Source organism: Physella acuta, unplaced genomic scaffold (assembly GCF_028476545.2).
Source record: "Physella acuta isolate Inbredline_101_S28 unplaced genomic scaffold, ASM2847654v3 ptg000260l, whole genome shotgun sequence".
Taxonomy (NCBI): domain Eukaryota; kingdom Metazoa; phylum Mollusca; class Gastropoda; family Physidae; genus Physella; species Physella acuta.
Window position 1 is genome coordinate 300,960 of NW_026731779.1, and position 20,407 is coordinate 321,366.

Genomic DNA, 20,407 nt, shown 5'->3' on the forward strand with positions numbered 1-20,407 from the left:
CATCAGATCCATCAGATCCATCACATCCATCAGATCCATCGGATCCTTTCAGATCCATCACATCCATCAGATCCATCAGATCCATCACATCCATCACATCCATCACATCCATCAGATCCATCGGATCCTTTCAGATCCATCACATCCATCAGATCCATCAGATCCATCACATCCATCACATCCATCACATCCATCAGATCCATCACATCCATCAGATCCATCGGATCCTTTCAGATCCATCACATCCATCAGATCCATCAGATCCATCACATCCATCACATCCATCAGATCCATCAGATCCATCACATCCATCACATCCATCAGATCCATCAGATCCATCACATCCATCAGATCCATCGGATCCTTTCAGATCCATCACATCCATCAGATCCATCAGATCCATCACATCCATCACATCCATCAGATCCATCAGATCCATCACATCCATCACATCCATCAGATCCATCAGATCCATCACATCCATCAGATCCATCACATCCATCAGATCCATCAGATCCATCAGATCCATCACATCCATCACATCCATCACATCCTTCACATCCATCACAACCATCACATCCATCACATCCTTCACATCCATCACATCCATCACATCCATCACATCCTTCACATCCTTCACATCCATCACATCCATCACATCCATCACATCCATCACATCCATCACATCCATCACATCCATCAGATCCATCAGATCCATCACATCCATTACATCCATTACATCCATCACATCCATCAGATCCATCTCCATTACATCCATCACATCCATCACATCCATCATATCCATCAGATCCATCACATCCATTACATCCATCACATCCATCACATCCATCACATCCATCACATCCATCAGATCCATCATATCCATCACATCCATCACATCCATCAGATCCATCACATCCATCTTATCCATCACATCCATCAGATCCATCACATCCATCACACTTATTAACTGCTGAAATCAATTGCAATAAAACTATTGGTTCTGGTTAAAGTCTTCGTTTTTTACCTTGGTATCTTTCTACCCAGGTGTGCTATTACTTTCATAATTTCAGATGGGGGGGGGGGGGGGGGAGAGAGAGGGAGTAGCTTCAGCTTCCTGGGTAAAAATGTTTCAATTCAATTTTGACAGTTAAAACCTAAAGTTATTACAATGAAAGTCATAGTATGATTTAACTCACCAAAGACTAAGTGTACTTTATCACAATTTTAAATACGATAGTGAATCAAATTTATCAATTTCTACATCATTTCCAACCTAATAGGCAAAAAAAAAGAAAACTTACAGACCTTTTAAATGTTAATACATTTAATAAATTTTCAATACAGATTTTACGCATTTCAAACAAATTGTCAGTTGCCCAATTTATTTTTAGCCATGCTTATTTAGCTCTTTATTTCGCCTTTGATTTATTTCTCTGCTTTGTCATGTTTTGTTCACGTTTTTATTTAAGCAGCTTTGCTCCTAGTGTCTTTACGTCCTTCTTTTATTTATTAAAATGTGAAACTTGTTAACTGAATCAATTAACAACATCAAGTTTTTTTAAACAACATTTTAATGCTATTAGATCGATACAAATATGATTAATATCTCTTTCCAGGTTAGAACTCCAGTTTAACAGTTTCATTTCGCTGGAGAACATCCTAGAAAACTTCAGCTAAATGACCTGATTGGTGGAATTTCCTCGCTTTTCAAGAAAACACATTTTGCCAAGTTCATAAGAAATCCTTCTCTTTTACATTAATTTTCTTATTGTTTTCTTCCCATTCGTTTTTTTTTCCAGCTCAACAATCTAATTAAATGTTTGTTATTTATTTTGAACTAAAAATATTTTTTTTTTAAAAAAAAAAGGAAATAAACAACCTACTTTTGTAAACCCGTTTTAGTTATTATTGTATTTTTTTTTAATAAATTAATTTAAAAAAAAAACAATATTCAGCTAGAAATAGTCCTATTAGTTCATGATTTTACTTTGATAAATTATGAATTAGAAATATTTTTGCGGGACAAATATACAAATGTATCACACTAGCAGGGGCGATATGGTCTAGCTGTACAGAGCTAGACTGCTAAACTTAACCCGGATCGAGTTCGAATCCGGGTTCAGGTCAGCGGAACGTCCCGTGGGTCCACCCAGCCATGATTGGTACTGATCTCACATCGGTAAAGTAAACTCCACTTCCGGAAAGTAAAGGCGGATGGGCATAGTGACCACACTATCCTCTCATATGCCAATGTCACAGAATTAGGTGAACTCTATTTCACTTGCCCCAATGGACCGTCAAGTTCCAGAGGGAAATTTACTTTTGTCACACTAGCCCTAAAGAAATATTATGTTTTGGGTAAACAGCTCAGCTTTATTCAACCATTAACTAGTAATAACATGCAACAAAATAAAAAACCGAAAGTTTAGGAGGGAAAATTTAAAACACAGAAACAACATTAAACATTGCTCGAATGAGTACTAAAGAAGACACAGCAAGCGCATTGAAACATTACCAGATTGCGTATTAAATCACAGACTATATTTTTTGTAAAGAATTTCTGTGTGTATGTGCATGTGCATGTGTGTGTGTAAGTGTTGTTTATTTTATTACATGGGTAAAATAATATATAAAAGTAAAAAAGCCTGAGGGCGCCCATCTAAGGTTGGAAAATATATCTGTTAATGTATCTAATGTATATTTTTATTTCGGGCTAACGACAATTCGGGAAAACGGCTTTCAAGCAAAGGTCTTTCGGACATACCAGTAGCGTAGCGAGGGGGGGGGGACACATATGTCCCCGGGCGCCGACCTTAGGGGGCGCCAAAATGGGTTGGAAAAATAAGTTGAAAGGTTGAGGGGGGTGCAAATCGAAAGTTTGAGGGGGGCGGTGCAAATCGAAATCTCGAGGAGGGAGTGCAAATCGAAAGTTTGAGGGGGGGGGGGGGGGGTGGATGCAAATCGAAATCTCGAGGGGGGGTGCAAATCGAAAAGTTTGTCCCCGGGCGCCGGGAAGGGTCGCTACGCCTCTGGGACATACGTAATGCTCCCCTTACCAATCCGTTTGGTAGCAACGAGCAGCTTGCTATAACTGTCTAGTTTATTAAACAGTTTAAACTAAACAGTTTAGTTATGAAGTCGGCCTTAGTCTCTGGTTTTTATGTATTTTATTTTCCCACTTAGCTAAGGAAAAGTGTTGAGCGTGGAATTAAAAAAAAAAAATAACTTGAACGTTTTCGCTGATACAACGATCATTGAACACATGAAGAGTTTTCTTTCTCCGTATGTCACTAGCTTATATGGGTAAACTAAGCTTGGGTGTCGCCCGTAGTGGAAAGATTATTTTTTTACCTTGACCTGTGATATCCAGGTATATTATACCCTGACGACTAACGAGCTCTCATTCACTGTATTAATATAATTACTTCCCATTATTTTAAAAATATTTACTTGACCAAGGGAAATAACATAACATAAAATTCCCTAAATGCTTGAACAAACTAAACAAAATTCAAAGTTAAGGATCCATTATATTTACTCATAAATACATATGAAGTTTACACTTATAAAAATTAATAAATCAAAGATATGCTAAAATATAAAATATATATTTATAACTATTAACCTATTACTATAATTTTCAAAAAGTAAAAGGCTTGCTGTATTTTATACACATTTTGTATAAAAATAAAAAAGTATTGTATTGTAATTGCTAAGTATAAATAGTTGTTTTTATCCAGATCAAAATGCGCAGCCTTGTTATAAAACCTCCTGTAAATTGATGGTCTTCGTTCTGTATTTAATTGAAGTTGCCCGTCAGGTGATCGTTCTAGTCTCTGTGCAGTTATTGCATCTAAGTTGCCACTTGCAATTTTATAACTGATTTCATCTCTGACATTTCAAGTCCAGAGTTTACACAATCGGTCGTTATATCATTTATATGTTGATGTAAAAGTTATATGTGATAGCTAATAGTCATTTTCATAGTAAGACAGCTCATGTGTGACGGTGTATCTGTTGATCGTCTGCTCTACAACTCCTCAGGGTCAAGGTCACATTGAAATAAACTTAACGTGATGCATGCGAGCAACAACAGGGCAGCAACGGTAGAAGAGCTGTGGGAGGATACAATCACACTTTGTTAAACATCCACATTTTTAGTGATTTACAGCAGTGTTTCTTTCAAGCATCTCTTCGGCAGGGGGGGGGGGGGGGGTATTATTATTCATATAAAGTAAAGAATCCTCTTTAGACCTAGCAATCCATTGGCCAGATGAAGGAGAGTTAATTGTAAATTGTGAAGCTGAGCAAACTCCAGTTGCTTTGTAATAACCTGCAAACTTTCGCTAGCGTGAGGCAGGTACCCATTAGAAATGGGTGAACTCCAGTAATTACCTATATTCTTTCTCGAACTTGAGGCAGGTACCCATCATAGCTACTTTCGTGGGTTTTTCAGGTCCCGCCATCCCTCCTGTGGTGATGTAATGTGTATGAAAGGTGAATACGTGGAACGGGTCACTGCGAGTGTGTATGTATCATGTAGTGAGACGCGAGGCCGGGTGTGTTGACGTGTATGTTGTTGTACGGAGTGAACGAGGGTACAAAGGAAGCGACTGGTCGGGTGACAGTGGCTGTGTTGTGAGCGAGGGAAAGGAGGTGTGCAGGGATGAATGCGGAGGAGAGTGGAAGGTTGGGGTGAAAGCAAAGAGGTTGATTTTTGGACTTGAGGCGTGGGAGATAGAGAAATAAACGATACTATGATACCTAGCCTCAATCGTGTTGGTTGTGCATTCTTTGAGATTCTGATACCCTCACACCTCCTTTATGGTATATGATTGGTTATAAGGTTTGAAATGCTCATTCATGCGTAGGGATAATAAAAAATATGGTGAGACCAAGGCTTCAATGACATCATAATTTACATAAAAGCATTTGAAATTAAACCTATCCTTAAAAACATTTAAGTAGCACATTTCACATTGGATATATGTTTATTTAAAAAATAAACTAATAAAACAATGACTATTCTTTTTAAAAGTTTTTAAAAAATTGAAATGTGTGTGTGAGAGATACCGAGAGAGAGAGAGAGAGAGAGAGAGAGAGAGAGATGAGTGTGTGTGTGAAAGTGTGTAGGTGTGGGTGGCTATGTCCTTTGTGCATTACTATACCTTTCCTCTCTACGCCGTTAAACTTTGGGCTTTGTTGAAAATGCTCATAGAAAGGTTTGTGCGGGGAAAAAATATTAAATCTCGTTCCCCAATGGCTAAAAAAATTCCCCAGAATAAAAATAAGGAACATTATTGAATTTTGAATATTCAGAGGAATTAACTAGGCTTAGATTACATTTCCCAAAAATATTAACTTGGTTGTTTCCCTTCGTCTAAAAAAAAATCAGTAACAAAAACAAAAACAAAGACTACAGCTCGAAAAATAATTAGGAAAAAAAATGTAATTTTGCAGGGCTACTCAAATCTAAAAAATAAATAAATAACGCTCTTCTAAAAACAACTAACACGTTGCTTCAGTCAATATGGCATTTATAAACCGTCCAATAATTTTGTTTAACGTGCTAAAGAGAAAATCCTGTAGATTTTCGTCACTTTGAGAATCACGCAATCTTCATCTTTTTTTACAAGATCTAATCAGAGATTGCGATTGCTAGTTTAATATATTCAGAGTTTCTTATTTGCTACAACAACAAAAAAAACCTGACCGGCAATCTGATTTATCCTTAACATACATTTGGTTTCAAACTGTTTATTAGTAAAAAATAAAAAAATTAAAAATTAAATAAAAAAATTAAATAAATATTCTTCTTCTTCTTCTTCGTCTTCGTTCTTACTTTTTAGTGTTGGGAGAATCGAGACTTATCTGCCAGAGGGTTTGAACTCGAAACTTTTTTCGAATTTATCAACCATGAGCTTTGCCGACTCGACCATGCTTCCATCACAATTAAGGATTACGTGTCAACTGGTTATGCGCTATTGAGGCCATTGACTCTGATTTTAGCCTGCTTTTCTTTTTGGATTTGCTTCCATAGCCTTTGTCCAACCAAGAACAAACTACAAGGCAACAGTTGTTTAATTTTGGAGTTGTCTCCTAGAAGAGTGGCTGTCCCCAGCTAACGAGCCTGTCGAGGGTTCGAACTCGAGACTTTTCGGTTTAGCAACCATAAAAAGAAAGTATAAGTAGTATGCTATTTTTTGTTGTAAAAGGTATACATTAAAATAAAGTTTTTAGTTTTAATTTTACAAATAATATTATAAAGCTGATTTCCCTCAAAATCAATCATTTACAGAAGCATTCGCACATTGTAGAAATTAACAATTTGTGATTCGTTGAATGTTAAGTAAAAATAATTGCTTACATTAATTTAGCATTAATTTCAATGGAATTTCGCCACACCAAATTTTGAAAATTAAAAAAAATATATTTCTAGAGTGATTTCTGTTACACAAACTAGCCAGCTGACTCTATTAGTGTTAGTACAAGAAGGGTCAATGGTTATATAGCCGATATATATGTTAGTTTATGAAATTTTAGAACTCCAGAAAAGGTTGTTTTTTTCAAGATGGCCGACGTTGCCATGGCAACCATATTTTCAAAAGTCCTTGATGCACTGAAATATTTTCCTTTAAGTGCCCTAATTTAGATATACACATATAAATCAATAAAACGTTTTAATTAAGAAGTGTTTTTTTCCTGGTGCCTACCCCCCTTAATTTTTTTTTTTTTAAAGTTCAGATCGAAATGTAAGTGAAGTTAACTTAACAAATTAAACATGCTAGTAAAATACATACATTATAATTATATTTGTAAGAGATTCAATTTATATGCAAGTGTTGTGTATATCACATTGAACATTGTCTTTCTTATAAAAATCTATGTCAATTATATGCAAGAGTTGTGTATATCACATTCAACATTGTATTTCTTATTTAAAAATGTGTGAATCTATATATATATAATTCTCTTCTTGGAGACATTAGAAAACAAGCTGTAAGCGCGATCCCTACTACCCACACGCCTACATGGTCTGGTGAGCTGTGGTTCACGCTAAATGTTTACAATCGTAGAGCCGGGTTTAGTGACGGCTATTAGGGGCAGATAATTTAGTTTGAAACGATTTTAAACTTATGGGAGGCTTTCACGGGGGGGGGGGGGTTGCAGGGTAGGGGTTGGGGTTGGGGGAAAGGAGGGTGGGGGTAGTATCGTCCTTAACGACCTACTGATAGTGTTTTAAAGCAAATATTTTCAGTGGCAGCATTGGTACTGTCGAATTCACAAATTATGAATTACTGAAAAGTAGAAAATAAAACAACTAAATAGCGGCGTATGATATGCCGCGGGTCGGCTCGTTATAGATATTTGAGCAAGTTGTAATGAAAGAAAAAAGCACGTTTTTAATTCTGTAACAAACACTAAACTACAATTTTCCAATCGTGTGCGGACGTCCATGGGAGACTAGCCTCCACCGGTAACATTTAAGACTCAGCTTGGTTTAGCCACTTTCTATGATCCTTGACAAGTTAGATAACTCTATGTTGCCTCCTGTCAGTAGAACGACAACCCTAAAGATAAGACACTAGTTATTTTACAACGCCATGATGATACATTTATAGTTTGTATTTAATTATTTTCACTAAAGTGTGTATTGGCTTCAAAATGTTAAAAATGATATTAAACCAATACAAATTTCAAAGGGAAATAAATTTTAGTCCATATTTATTGGATTATTTCCCCTGTACAAAAAAAAGGTAACATACTTTTTGTTTTCTAGCTCAGGCAAGAGTCCCTCAATTACGGCCGCGACACCCACTGCTCCTGCCCCCTCCACAACAGTCTTTTCCTCCACCAACATCTTCAGTATCGCCTTAGAGACACTCTCTTCACTGTATGATTTCAAATAAACAATCAAAAATTTGAATATGTCACTCAGTTACATATGTTATGGTATAGAAGTTACCAGATCATCTTTGAAGTGATTACTTAATGCATGTATACCTACCTGACTCTTACTATTTTGTCAATAACTTTTCTCCCAATTTCTAGAGCGTTATTAGCTGGCTGGGCTTATGAAAGACCTGCACAAAAAATGTCTACACAGTTCATCGATAATGTCTAGACAGTTCATCGATAATGTCTAGACAGTTCATCAGTAATGTCTAGACAGTTAATCAGTAATGTCTAGACTAGACAATTCATCGGTAATGTCTAGACAGTTCATCGGTAATGTCTAGACAGTTCATCGATAATGTCTAGACAGTTCATCGGTAATGTCTAGACAGTTAATCAATAATGGCTAGACAGTTAATCAATATGTCTACAGTCTAGACAGTTCATCAATAATGTCTAGACAGTTCGTCGATAATGTCTAGACAGTTCATCAATAATGTCTAGACAGTTCATCGGTAATGTCTAGAGTCTAGACAGCTCATCAATAACGTCTAGACAATTCATCGATAATAATAAACTAAGGCTTGGGTATCATGAGACAATTTAACAAGTAGGTAACACAAAGTGCTGTCGTAATTGTCAAAACACTTTGTATTTGAACATATTATGTATTTATTTAACCTGACAGTGTATTATAATCTAAAGATGTTAGAAGTTTGTATATGACTGTTAAAATAACATCCCAACCTACCGATCGCTATAGAGTGTTTGGTAAAATCACAAGACACTTTACCGCCTTTAAGAGCTTCAGAAAATCCATTTGCACCTTCGAGTTCCACAGCCTAAAATATTTTGATATATATATATATATATATATATATATATATATATATATATATATATATATATATGTATATATATATATGTATATATATATATATATATATATATATATATATATATATATATATATATATATATATATATATATATATATATATATATATTTTCTTACGGGGTGACACCATTAGGTGCCGCACCTGTGACACACGCAGGCTTGTGGATTTATGTTTTATGCGAGTACCTAAAGTATTGGTAAAAAATTACCGAACAAAAGCTCTTTCCACTTCTCCCTTTAATTAATTAATTTTGCACTGCGTTATTTTTTATTTCAAAACCTTGATGAAAATGTATTTTACTTAAAATGCAAGAGTTGCTTGAATATTTTGAGCGTATTTTTCGTCGTTAAAATCACAAATGTATTGCGCCATCAACATTTCGTATTTAACTAAAAGTAAGCGTATATACTACATTGAAATTTATTAATAATAACATCATAGTACGCATTTTGTTCTTGTAGTTGCTTAAAATATAGCGTATCCCCTTTTCTTGGTTATTACTAATGCTTGCGTGTGTTTCTTTGAATATCGATATCGTAAGCAGAACTTCATTATTTGGTAAAGAATACGTAAGCGGCACTACCCGATACACCTCATATAGATAATGGTTTTAAAAAAACTTAAAGAATTTCCAATTTTATAAAAAAATGTATTTTCCACTACGTTGGAAATAAAAATAAAACGAGCTCTCTAAAGCTGCTGTGGAGACTTTTCCGGTGAATTAGTGTCAAGATAAACGTGATAGTAGAGTTCCTTGGAACATAATGTAGGTCAGTTATAGCTTCTTAAGTATATTCTTTTGTAAAAAAAATGATAGCAAACCTAAACACACTTCCACTTTTTAAAAATCAGTTTATTATAAGATCGTTTGCACTGGTTAAGAGACGTTGAAGTTGGAAGGTAGATGCACGATAGTCTCGAGTTCGGATCCCGGGCTCTAGTCTAAAGGACGTATACTGACTCGCGTAAAGCCAGGAAAAACTTTTGCACCCAACACTGACACACACTAAGCTTTGATATGTCATGGTTACAGGAACGAGTCAGCAGTAATCAATCTGACCTGTGTTTGACGGACCCGAAAGATATCTTTACTTTAATAAATAGTTCTCTAACGATATAGTTTTACTTAACACTTGAAACAAAGTTCCTATGTTTGTTCGGTTCCCAAATAAATGCTAAAATATTTACCGGACAGTGGCGTAGACAGGGGGGGGGAGGTTAGGCGGGGTCATAACCCCCATAGACCCTCGGTATATATATATAAAGTATGAGGGGGGTGGGTGCAAATCGAAAGTTTGAGGGGGGGGTGCAAATCGAAAGTTTGAGGGGGGTGCAAATCGAAAGTTTGAGGGGGGGTGCAAATCGAAAGTTTGTCCCCGGGTAAAAATTGGAACCCCCCCCCCCCCCCTTGAGACGATCCTGGCTACGCCAATGTTACCGGAGTTTAGTAAATTTTTTTACTGTGTTTGTATTTATTGTATTAGGGACGACGTGGCCTAGCAGTAGAGCACTAGACTGCCGAAAGTTCGAGTTTTGGATCCCTGATTTGGGTCTGGAGGAAACAAAGGTGACGACGCTATATCCTTGTATGCCGAGCTTATTGGAAGTAGATGAACTCTACTTCATCTACCCTGTGTCTTGTGCTTGAAAGGTAAAAGATTATAATTTAATGGATTATAATTTTTCCAGATGAAACAAAAGTTAATTTGATATTATGAGCTTACATATTGGCATATATATTTTCCTAAGTGTATTTTCTTTTCCATTTCAGAAATCACAATTAAGGAGATGGCTTAACCTAGTTATATAAGAACATACGGCAGTAGAATGTTATAAAATATAAATCCTATATTTATGTCACGATTTAGTCGACAAACGACTTATCTGTATCTTAGAGATTTGTTAACAGGATCACATTAATTTTTCTAATCTCAGTTAACTCAAATTAAGCTAATTTAAAGCTACTTACGCATCGAAATATACGTAACATAAAACTGATGAAATATCGCTAGGAAAAATCGATAATAAACTTGAACAAAGTAATCTTCCTCTGTGATAAAATGACTATAAAATGGGAATATTATTGAAAAAAGCAAAGCAAAAACTTGGATATGATCTACAGAGGTTAGCGCGACTTCATCAACTGATTGACACAGCAAATAAGCTTGTAAAGAAAGCTTCAAGCTGCCGGTGTAAATGTGAAAACAAGTTCATCAGCAGGCACACGGAGGGTAGTGTATCATGCCAATCAGACATTAGTCTTGTGATGTTGTACCCTATTTGGTGAAGCTAATTATGTATTTTTGATATGGCTTGTCTTATTTCATTCATATTTATATACCACATGCATAACCGTAACTGTATGAAGAATGTCACAAAACATAACAGATAAAATACACATTATGTTATAAAACGAGATTACATGAGAAAGAGAGAGAGAGAGAGAGAGAGAGAGAGAGAGAGAGTGAGTGAGTGAGTGAGTGAGTGAGTGAGTGAGTGAGTGAGTGAGTGAGTGAGTGAGTGAGTGAGTGAGTGAGTGAGTGAGTGAGTGAGTGAGTGAGTGAGTGAGTGAGTGAGTGAGTGAGTGAGTGAGTGAGTGAGTGAGTGAGTGAGTGAGTGAGTGAGTGAGTGAGTGAGTGAGTGAGTGAGTGAGTGAGTGAGTGAGTGAGTGAGTGAGTGAGTGAGTGAGTGAGTGAGTGAGTGAGTGAGTGAGTGAGTGAGTGAGTGAGTGATCGAGTGAGTGATCGAGTGAGTGATCGAGTGAGTGATCGAGTGAGTGATCGAGTGAGTGATCGAGTGAGTGATCGAGTGAGTGATCGAGTGAGTGATCGAGTGAGTGATCGAGTGAGTGATCGATCGAGTGATCGATCGAGTGAGTGATCGAGTGAGTGATCGAGTGAGTGATCGAGTGAGTGATCGAGTGAGTGATCGAGTGAGTGATCGAGTGAGTGATCGAGTGAGTGATCGAGTGAGTGATCGAGTGAGTGATCGAGTGAGTGATCGAGTGAGTGAGTGAGTGAGTGAGTGAGTGAGTGAGTGAGTGAGTGAGTGAGTGAGTGAGTGAGTGAGTGAGTGAGTGAGTGAGTGAGTGAGTCAGTCAGTCAGTCAGTCAGTCAGTCAGTCAGTCAGTCAGTCAGTCAGTCAGTCAGTCAGTCAGTCAGTCAGTCAGAAGGGGTCGGCGTGGTCGAGTCGGTTAAGCTCATGGTTGCTAAACCGAAAAGTCTCGAGTTCGAACCCTCGAGCAGATGAGGTTCGTTAGCTGGGGACAGCCACTCTTCTAGGAGAGACAATTCCAACATTAAACAACTGCTGCCTTGTAGTTTGTTCTTGGTTGGACAGAGGCTATAGAAGCAAATCCAAAAAAGAAAAAGCAGGCTGAAATCGGAGTCAATGGCCTCAATGGCGCATAACCAGTTGACACGTAACGCTTAATTGTGTTGGAGGCGTGGTCGAGTCGGCAAAAAGTTCATGGTTGATAAATTCGAACAAAAGTCTCGAGTTCAAAACACAGACACACAGACACACACACACAGACATATGGACAAGATTGCAAAATTATGTTTTTCCGTATCAGTGAGGTGTAAAACGTCGAGATTTGTAAAAATCTCGATTTTTTTTTTTGCACGATTACAATACTTTCTTTATACTACGTATATACGAGAAAGTAAAAACTGGGCTTTGCAATTCTGTCCGTATGTCTGTGTGTCTGTCTGTCTGTCTGTCCGTGTGTAAACACGATAACTTGAGTACCGTTACAGCTAGGTTGATGAAATTTCATATATAAGTATTTTATCAAAATCGTAGATCCATATCAACTTTTGAGCGATTTCTGATAACCGGAAGTGGTATTTTTTCTACTTTGAATTTTTCAAAAGCCTATAACTTGAGTACTATTTCAGATAGATAAATGAAATTTCACATGTAAGTAAAATATCTAATTCTCTACCTTCTGTCAAATTTTGAGTAATTTCCGTTGACCGGTAGTAGTAATTTACGCTACTTCCGATTTCTCAAAAAACTAATGTAAATTTTTAAAGTACTAATAATATTGCGCACTATTGTGCACTTTTTTATTTGGCGTTCACTTGGTGTGCAATTCTTTTGTCTACTAGATTTTATTCTATTTTTAAAACTTTATTCAAAATGGATTAAAAATCATGTCTATAGCCCGAGTTCCCATCCCCTGTTGCTTTGTATAAGAATATTCGAGAAAGTTTAGGGGAGATCACTCCCGGTTTATTTTAAATAGTTCCAATCTTTCCATTATATTTGGAGCTTATCTGTTGAGTGTATACTGTTATTAAAAATGTCGTTTTTACTTTCTCGTATATACGAAGTATAGAGAAAGTATTGTGATCGTGCAAAAAAAAAAATCGAGATTTTTACAAATCTCGACGTTTTACATCTCACTGATACGGAAAAACATAATTTTGTCCGTATGTCTGTGTGTCTGTTTTTTCTGTCTGTCTGTCTGTGTGTAAACACGATAACGTAAGTACCGTTACAGCTAGGTTGATAAAATTTCATATATAAGTATTTTATCAAAATCGTAGATCCGTATCAACTTTTGAGCGATTTCCGATAACCGGAAGTGGTACTTTTTCTACTTTGAATTTTTAAAAAGCCTATAACTTGAGTACTATTTCAGATAGATAAATGAAATTTCACATGTAAGTAAAATATCTAATTCTCTACCTTCTGTCAAATTTTGAGTAATTTCTGTTGACCGGAATTGGTTGGTGCTTGATTCGCGTCACGTGATGGACGAACTGGGACTGGTGTGAAATGTTCTGATCATGTTTGGTGATATACATTTCATTGTATCACAATAACCAGCTAATGGAAGTGATACTTTGAGTCTTAACAAAACATTAACTAATCAGTCAAACGTGTTTAGAAGCACTTTCTGTGGACGATAGAGGGACCAAATTCATCATACTCTTGTTTGGAGATCCACATCTGTTGGTAGTTGGTTAGAGAGGCCAAGATGGAGCCTCCGATCCATACAGAGTATTTGCGCTCTGGTGGAGCAATGATCTTGATCTTCATTGTTGGTGGAGCAAGAGCAGTGATCTCTTTCTGCATACGGTCGGCAATACCTGGGAACATTGTGGAACCACCAGACAATACAGTGTTGGCATACAAGTCTTTACGGATATCGACGTCGCACTTCATGATGGAGTTGTAGGTGGTTTCATGGATACCTGCAGACTCCATACCAAGGAAGGATGGCTGGAATTCAGCTTCTGGGCACCTGAATCTCTCATTACCAATGGTAATTACTTGACCATCAGGAAGCTGGTAGCTCTTTTCAAGGGATGATGATGTTGAAGCTGTCTGCATTTCTTGCTCAAAGTCAAGAGCAACATAGCATAGCTTTTCTTTAATGTCACGGACAATTTCTCTTTCTGCTGTAGTGGTGAAGCTGTAACCTCTCTCTGTGAGGATCTTCATCAAGTAATCAGTGAGATCACGGCCAGCCAAATCCAATCTCATAATGGCATGGGGCAAGGCGTAACCTTCATAGATTGGGACAGTGTGGGTAACACCATCACCAGAGTCCAAGACAATACCAGTGGTACGACCAGAGGCATACAGAGAGAGCACAGCCTGAATGGCTACGTACATAGCTGGTGTGTTGAAGGTTTCGAACATGATCTGTGTCATCTTTTCTCTGTTGGCTTTGGGGTTGAGTGGAGCCTCAGTGAGAAGAACAGGGTGTTCCTCAGGGGCAACTCTCAGCTCATTGTAGAAGGTGTGGTGCCAGATCTTCTCCATGTCATCCCAGTTGGTGACAATACCATGCTCAATGGGATATTTCAGTGTCAGGATACCTCTCTTGGACTGGGCCTCATCTCCAACATAGCTGTCTTTCTGTCCCATACCAACCATCACACCCTGCAGACGAGTAGACATCGATTTTAAAGTTTAGCTTGAAATAATTTTTACCTCAAACGTCTCAAGAACTATTTTAATAAAACACGCGCTTTTTCATGTGATAAAAGCCGCCGAGAATTATTGCTATTGAAGAAGCAAGAAATTAGCTAGTCAGTTGTCTTCAGACGTATAGCCTCTCCCGTCTAAAAAAATTATGTCATAACTTGATACTAAAAACCTAACTGAGCTTGTCTTGGCATACTTGCTACGGTTTCACTGGGAATTGATCAATCTCAAACACTGTCTATACACTTTCACAATCCTCCGTACTTTCGTCACACACACAAATCTGCCCCCCCACCCCTCTGCTATGAGTGATTATCTTTCATGGACTACCCCTAATGACGTCGTCGTTATGAGGGTCTAATTAGTATTAACACAATCTAACCTTTCTACAGCTGAAAAGAAACACAGATTTCTTAACATAAATATTGACGTATAAGCTCGTACACTTTCATTTAACTAAAATGTTCATTTTTGTATGGCCTACAATACTTACATAACTTAAGTCATGCTAGTAATTCTAAGCAAACGTTTCGTTTTGATTTTTTAAAATACTGGTAGGCTACTTAACTTAAGAAATGACTACTACTTGTGTTTTTGTAATGCGGACTAAAGAAACTTTTAAAAAAAAACGAGATGTTGAAATCAATTTTTACCTGATGACGGGGTCTCCCAACGATGGAAGGGAATACAGCTCTTGGAGCATCGTCTCCAGCGAAACCGGCTTTGCACATACCAGAGCCATTGTCAACTACAAGAGCGGCTACGTCTTCGTCAGACATGATGTTCTGTTGAGCTGGGTTAAGTCCACGAAATGAACAAGTATGACCGTGTGATAACAGGGAGATCTGTGTCGCGAATGGCGGTGTCCGGATAGGACGCTTACTTTTATAGCCTACAGGACAAGCGGTTTGAAAAAACGCGCCATATAGGGACATGAGATCTCATTTGGCACGGTTCACTGCAGACGTAGACGTAGTTAATACGGTGTTTGTGACCCTTCCCCACCCCCCGTCTTCCACAATTCCACGGCCCGATACGCGCTAATGATTTAACACAGGTCAACCACTATCCCATATTTTATTGATTAGAATATAACACAAAAAGGGAGATAACGCTATTATATTGTGTTTATAGTTCTTAGTCCACCTAAATTTAAGTTTCAACACTTTAGCAGTCCTTTATTTTCAAGCATAGTTTATTATCTAATTCTTTTTTTTTTCTCGAGTTCGCCTTACCTTTGTACCCGAAACAGGTTTTACAGCTACTTTTATTTAGAGCGTGACGCCTCAATCGCAGCCACATTTGTCGATGTCATCAAAACATGACTTCATTAATTAAACCCAACCACCCATAGAATGAACCCAACCACCCATAATACAAGTCCAACTATCGAAGACAATCAAAGGTAGTGATAGTTTACACATTTGAAAGGTTATCCAGTATGTTTTATGTACTCAAAATATTCACTTCTTCTAGTAGGCTGGACAAGACACACAAAATTGTCCCACGCTGTTGATTTCTTGACTATTTCGATACAGTAGACCAGAGTTTCTTCCAGGCATCTCTTCGTGTGTGTGTGAAGTCTCCTTGGTTATCTTAATCCACCCCACCCCTGGGACTGTGTGATGAGTTATTTATTGTACCCCTTGGATAAAACTCGTCCAAATTAGAGCCTACGTAACTAGCCCTTACCATCAAACAAGCAATTCAAGAAATCCAGGGGGAAGATTCGGATGTGTCTCGAAAACTGTTCAAGATTTGCATGACAATAATGAACGAACGACAAGTTTCTGCCTGTGAATGTGTGTACAGATTATGTCACCTCAATGTCAGAGACAGCTCACGCAAATGTATTTTCTTGAATACTCGACAGCCACAACAAAGGTACAGAGTACTTAAATTTCACGAGAATGGCCAATCAACTGGCTATTGTGCCAATATTTTTGATCGTTATGAAAAAAGACCCCTGGAACACGCAGACTACAATTTCAACCAAATGTGCTTGATTGAGTTCGCAATGCTATTTGAGCCCTACTATGCAAAGCAACAAGATGTTATGACATTAAATATTGACGAGGATGCATATGAAAACGAACAACGCACTAAAAGGAGGTTAATTACTCTTATAGACGGTAGCAAAATGACCATAAAAAAATTGCCAGCTGTTGTAAGAGTACCTTACTTTGTAGCCTCGACAGATGGTGAAAATTACTTTTATAGCCTTCTACTCCAGTACACTCCCTACCGCAGAGAAGAAGAGCTACTCAGTGATTTCGCCACTGCGAGAGAAGCATTTTTGGCTAACGAAGAAAATCTAAAAATAACAAATGTACATATGGAGTTGTATCGCGAACGTGACAAGCAATTGGAGAATGCAATAAAGGTATTGCACCACCACTGGTGATGGAAAATTACTGGGTATATGTCTTTCTTAGAACTATGGAAAAGTACCGGTGGTTGCACCACAGGTCACTCATGGTTGAGCAATAAAAGTCAAACAAAAAAAACAAGACCTAAGTAGGTCACATCACGCGCTTCAAATTCTTGAAGAAGCAACACCAGCTCATCTGGAAGATGACTATGTAGAAGAGGCCCACGATATACCAGTTGATGAGGAAAAGTTTAGTTCGGCACAAAAAGCAATGAACGTAGACCAGCGACATTTGTTTCGAAAGGTAACCGAAAGTGTCCTTAAACAACTAGATGGAGGCAGTGAAAGGCTGAAACTCTTTATTACTGGTGGAGCTGGTGTTGGCAAAAATTTATCCTGAGCCTGCTCAGAGTTCAGATCAATCGATGCTTTGCAAAAAATGCCGTCATCGTCTCGGCTCTAACTGGGGTCGCAGCCCGATTAATTGGTGGCTCAACTCTCCATAGCACACTGAAACTCCCGGTTCAAAGAGACGGTCGGAGCGCCAACATGTGTCCTTTGACAGAAAATTACCTCAGAGTCATGCGAACACAGTGGAAAAATGTCGAGTGTATCATAATAGATGAGATATTGGTGGTACCCTATCAGATGCTTTGTATGATCGACATGCGCATCCGTCAGCTGAAGAATAATTACGATGAGTTTTTCGGAGGCATTAATGTACTGCTGTTTGGTGACCTAATGCAGCTGCCACCAATCAGAAAGGGTGTTAATACACCTGTTTACAAACAGCCCGACTATCTTCAACAATCCCACCCATTTATGGCGACTATTTTCCCTCTGTGAACTATCGCAAAACATGAGGCAGCAAGGAGATGATACCTTTAGAAACATGTTGAATGCGTTGAGGGTTGGTGAGATGAACGCTGAACATTTTGCAACCCTGACTGATAAGCTTATAGAAAACAAACCAACAGGAGACTTCGGCATTGATTAAGCTTTGCGCATATACCCATCAAATGAGCAAGTCAATACGCATAATGAAATTGTGCTGCAGTATTTTAGATCTATTAACACCGATATAATTAGGATAAAAGCCCAGGACCAGTTGATTGATGCCACAAGAAACACAGATAATGTTGACATACATACACTATTTCCCACAGACATAAATAAAACGGGTGGCCTACCAAGAACAATTGAGATTTTTGTTGGGGCAAAGGTCATGCTTCGATCGAACATTGACGTGTCGAAGGGATTAGTAAATGGCGCTATTGGGTATATTACAGATATTATATGGCCACATTTTCGCCGTACCCAAATTTATGACACAGACATACCTTCAGTAAGAATTGATTTCGGCAAAGATGGTGTACATGAAGTTAAGCCAAAATCAGTGCAATTTTCTGCCAAGTACAACTACGGAACTGCTGAGAGAAGAATGTTACCCTTAATACTGTCATGGGCATCAACTGTACACAAAATGCAAGGATGTACAGTAGATCACGCTGTCGTGTATTTGGGGCCGAAGCTGTTTGAAGCAGGGCAAGCTTATGTGGCACTGAGTAAGGTTCGCTCATTGGACGGCCTTCGTATAGAAGAACTGGACTGCAGAAAACTGACAGGAAAGACACCCTGCAACAACGAATCTTTATCCGAGCTAAATAGACTGAAGAACACCTTAAGTCAACTCACACTTTAGCTATAAACTTGTCCATAGACTGAACAGTATTAATATCTTCGGTTAAACAAGTGTTAAAGATTTGTGTTCTATGATATGTGTTCAGCTAAAAAAAATGGCGTGCGTGTTTACATACTAGGAGCGAATACGTTAAACCAGAGCGTGTACTCTTTGATTTTGTAATTTAAAATCAAAATTAAAGTACACGCAGTTCCTATGTTTCTACACCTCGGAATATGAAGGGAGTGTGTGGTCAGAGCTGGGTGGACTCAGGAAAGTTCCAGACTTTCGGGTTAGCAGCATAACTACCGCTTATACCACGCCGTCCCATTATTATCTATATAGAAAATAAAAATACACCCCACCCCCTTCTTTCGGACGTTTCTAGTCTCCCCCACACCCCCCCCCTCCCCACATCAGGGAAAGATGTCCGAAAGAAACCCTGGTTTAGAGTAAGTCATTACAGACAAAACTAAAAGAAGTAAATTAATTATTTGTATTAGAAAAAAAATGTATAACAGTTTTCAAGAACGGTAATCTTCTATTAAAAATTAATTATAAGTAAAACAGATTCTCCGTATAAATAACGAACATTATATTTAATTGATCCAACAATGTCAAATAAAACAAAAAGGAGGGCAGTAAGATTTAATCACTTGACTTAGACTTATGAAGAAGAAACATCGAATGCTAAAAACAGCAGGCTAAAATATAATAATATAAGAAATATGAGAACGAGGTTTTAAAAGAAGTAGTCACAAACCTATCGTAAGGTTGTGTGCTTAATATTGACATGACCTTGAACTTTTTTCTGTGACGTCAAGGTAGTTCTGAGGTAAACTCGCCTGTGGCCGTTTGCTTAATGATCGATTTGCGACGTGGTTTGTTATTGTTGGCTGATCATTTTGTGTTAACGCAGCTTCTTTTAGGCATCATTTATGGGGGGGGGGGGGGGTAGGGGGGCCCTAAGTAGGTCTACAACCCTCCCCCCCCCCTCAAATGAAGTAGAATTTATTTTATTTAGCAAATACATACTTTTACCAATTTCCGTGCCTCCCCCTCTCCGGAAATTGTAATCCACCCCCACCCCCTCTCACCGAAGAGATGCCTGGAAGAAACTCTAGAAGAAACACTGTCAAACAATGTTTTGAGATTTTGATCTGCAAGCTTGTATGATTGTGTTGGTTTAATAGACGCCAGTCATGTTGGATCACGTTCTGCGCAGTGCAACAGCCGCGCAGGTTAACCAACCAAAGCCCTTGTAGATTTTATTCCGACAGTGGCGGAGGGTGGGGAGAGGGGGGAGGGTGGTAGAGAGAGTTTTGCATATTGAAAAAAATTGACACCAGCCGAATATGTGAAGCTTGAAAACAAATTAAAAATACAATTTAAAAACTTCAAGTCGTAAATTTCCCATTGTGATGTCTAGGAGTGGGGCGGGCAAAAGTCAAGATTGACGAGGCAGTAGACCTGCAGCAACACGACCTCCCGGAGTCATGAGATCTCTCAGCCATTTCATTGTTATGTAAATCCAACGCACAGAAACTGTGTTTTGTATTGTAAATTACTGTGGTTAGTAACGGGGGCCTATACTAGGTGAATTAGCCTATCCTC

The 20,407-nt window shown here is 38.1% G+C and overlaps 1 protein-coding gene and 1 long non-coding RNA gene across 2 annotated transcripts; both read right to left on the bottom strand.

The window, feature by feature from the left end:
• Positions 1-7,337: 7,337 nt before the first annotated feature.
• On the bottom strand, positions 7,338-8,738 carry LOC131938930 (uncharacterized). The gene is made up of 4 exons (XR_009386374.1): positions 8,651-8,738; positions 8,012-8,087; positions 7,770-7,895; positions 7,338-7,574 (listed from the first exon to the last, which is right to left on the bottom strand). It is a non-coding gene; the product is annotated as an uncharacterized LOC131938930 (long non-coding RNA).
• A 4,771-nt stretch (positions 8,739-13,509) lies between these two features.
• LOC131938929 (actin, cytoplasmic) lies at positions 13,510-15,619 on the bottom strand. Its single transcript, XM_059297164.1, has 2 exons — positions 15,395-15,619; positions 13,510-14,696 (listed from the first exon to the last, which is right to left on the bottom strand). Exons 1-2 carry the CDS (start codon positions 15,518-15,520, stop codon positions 13,692-13,694), a joined length of 1,131 nt encoding a protein of 376 aa, XP_059153147.1. The 5' UTR covers positions 15,521-15,619; the 3' UTR covers positions 13,510-13,691.
• Positions 15,620-20,407: the final 4,788 nt, after the last annotated feature.

Bases quoted from the DNA above. Each gene is read 5' to 3' on its own strand.
- LOC131938929 (XM_059297164.1), bottom strand. From the start codon at position 15,520: ATGTCTGACGAAGACGTAGCCGCTCTTGTAGTTGACAATGGCTCTGGT. The intron at 14,697-15,394 runs GTAAAAATTGAT...ACTCGTCTGCAG, and splicing joins TTGGGAGACCCCGTCATCAG to GGTGTGATGGTTGGTATGGG.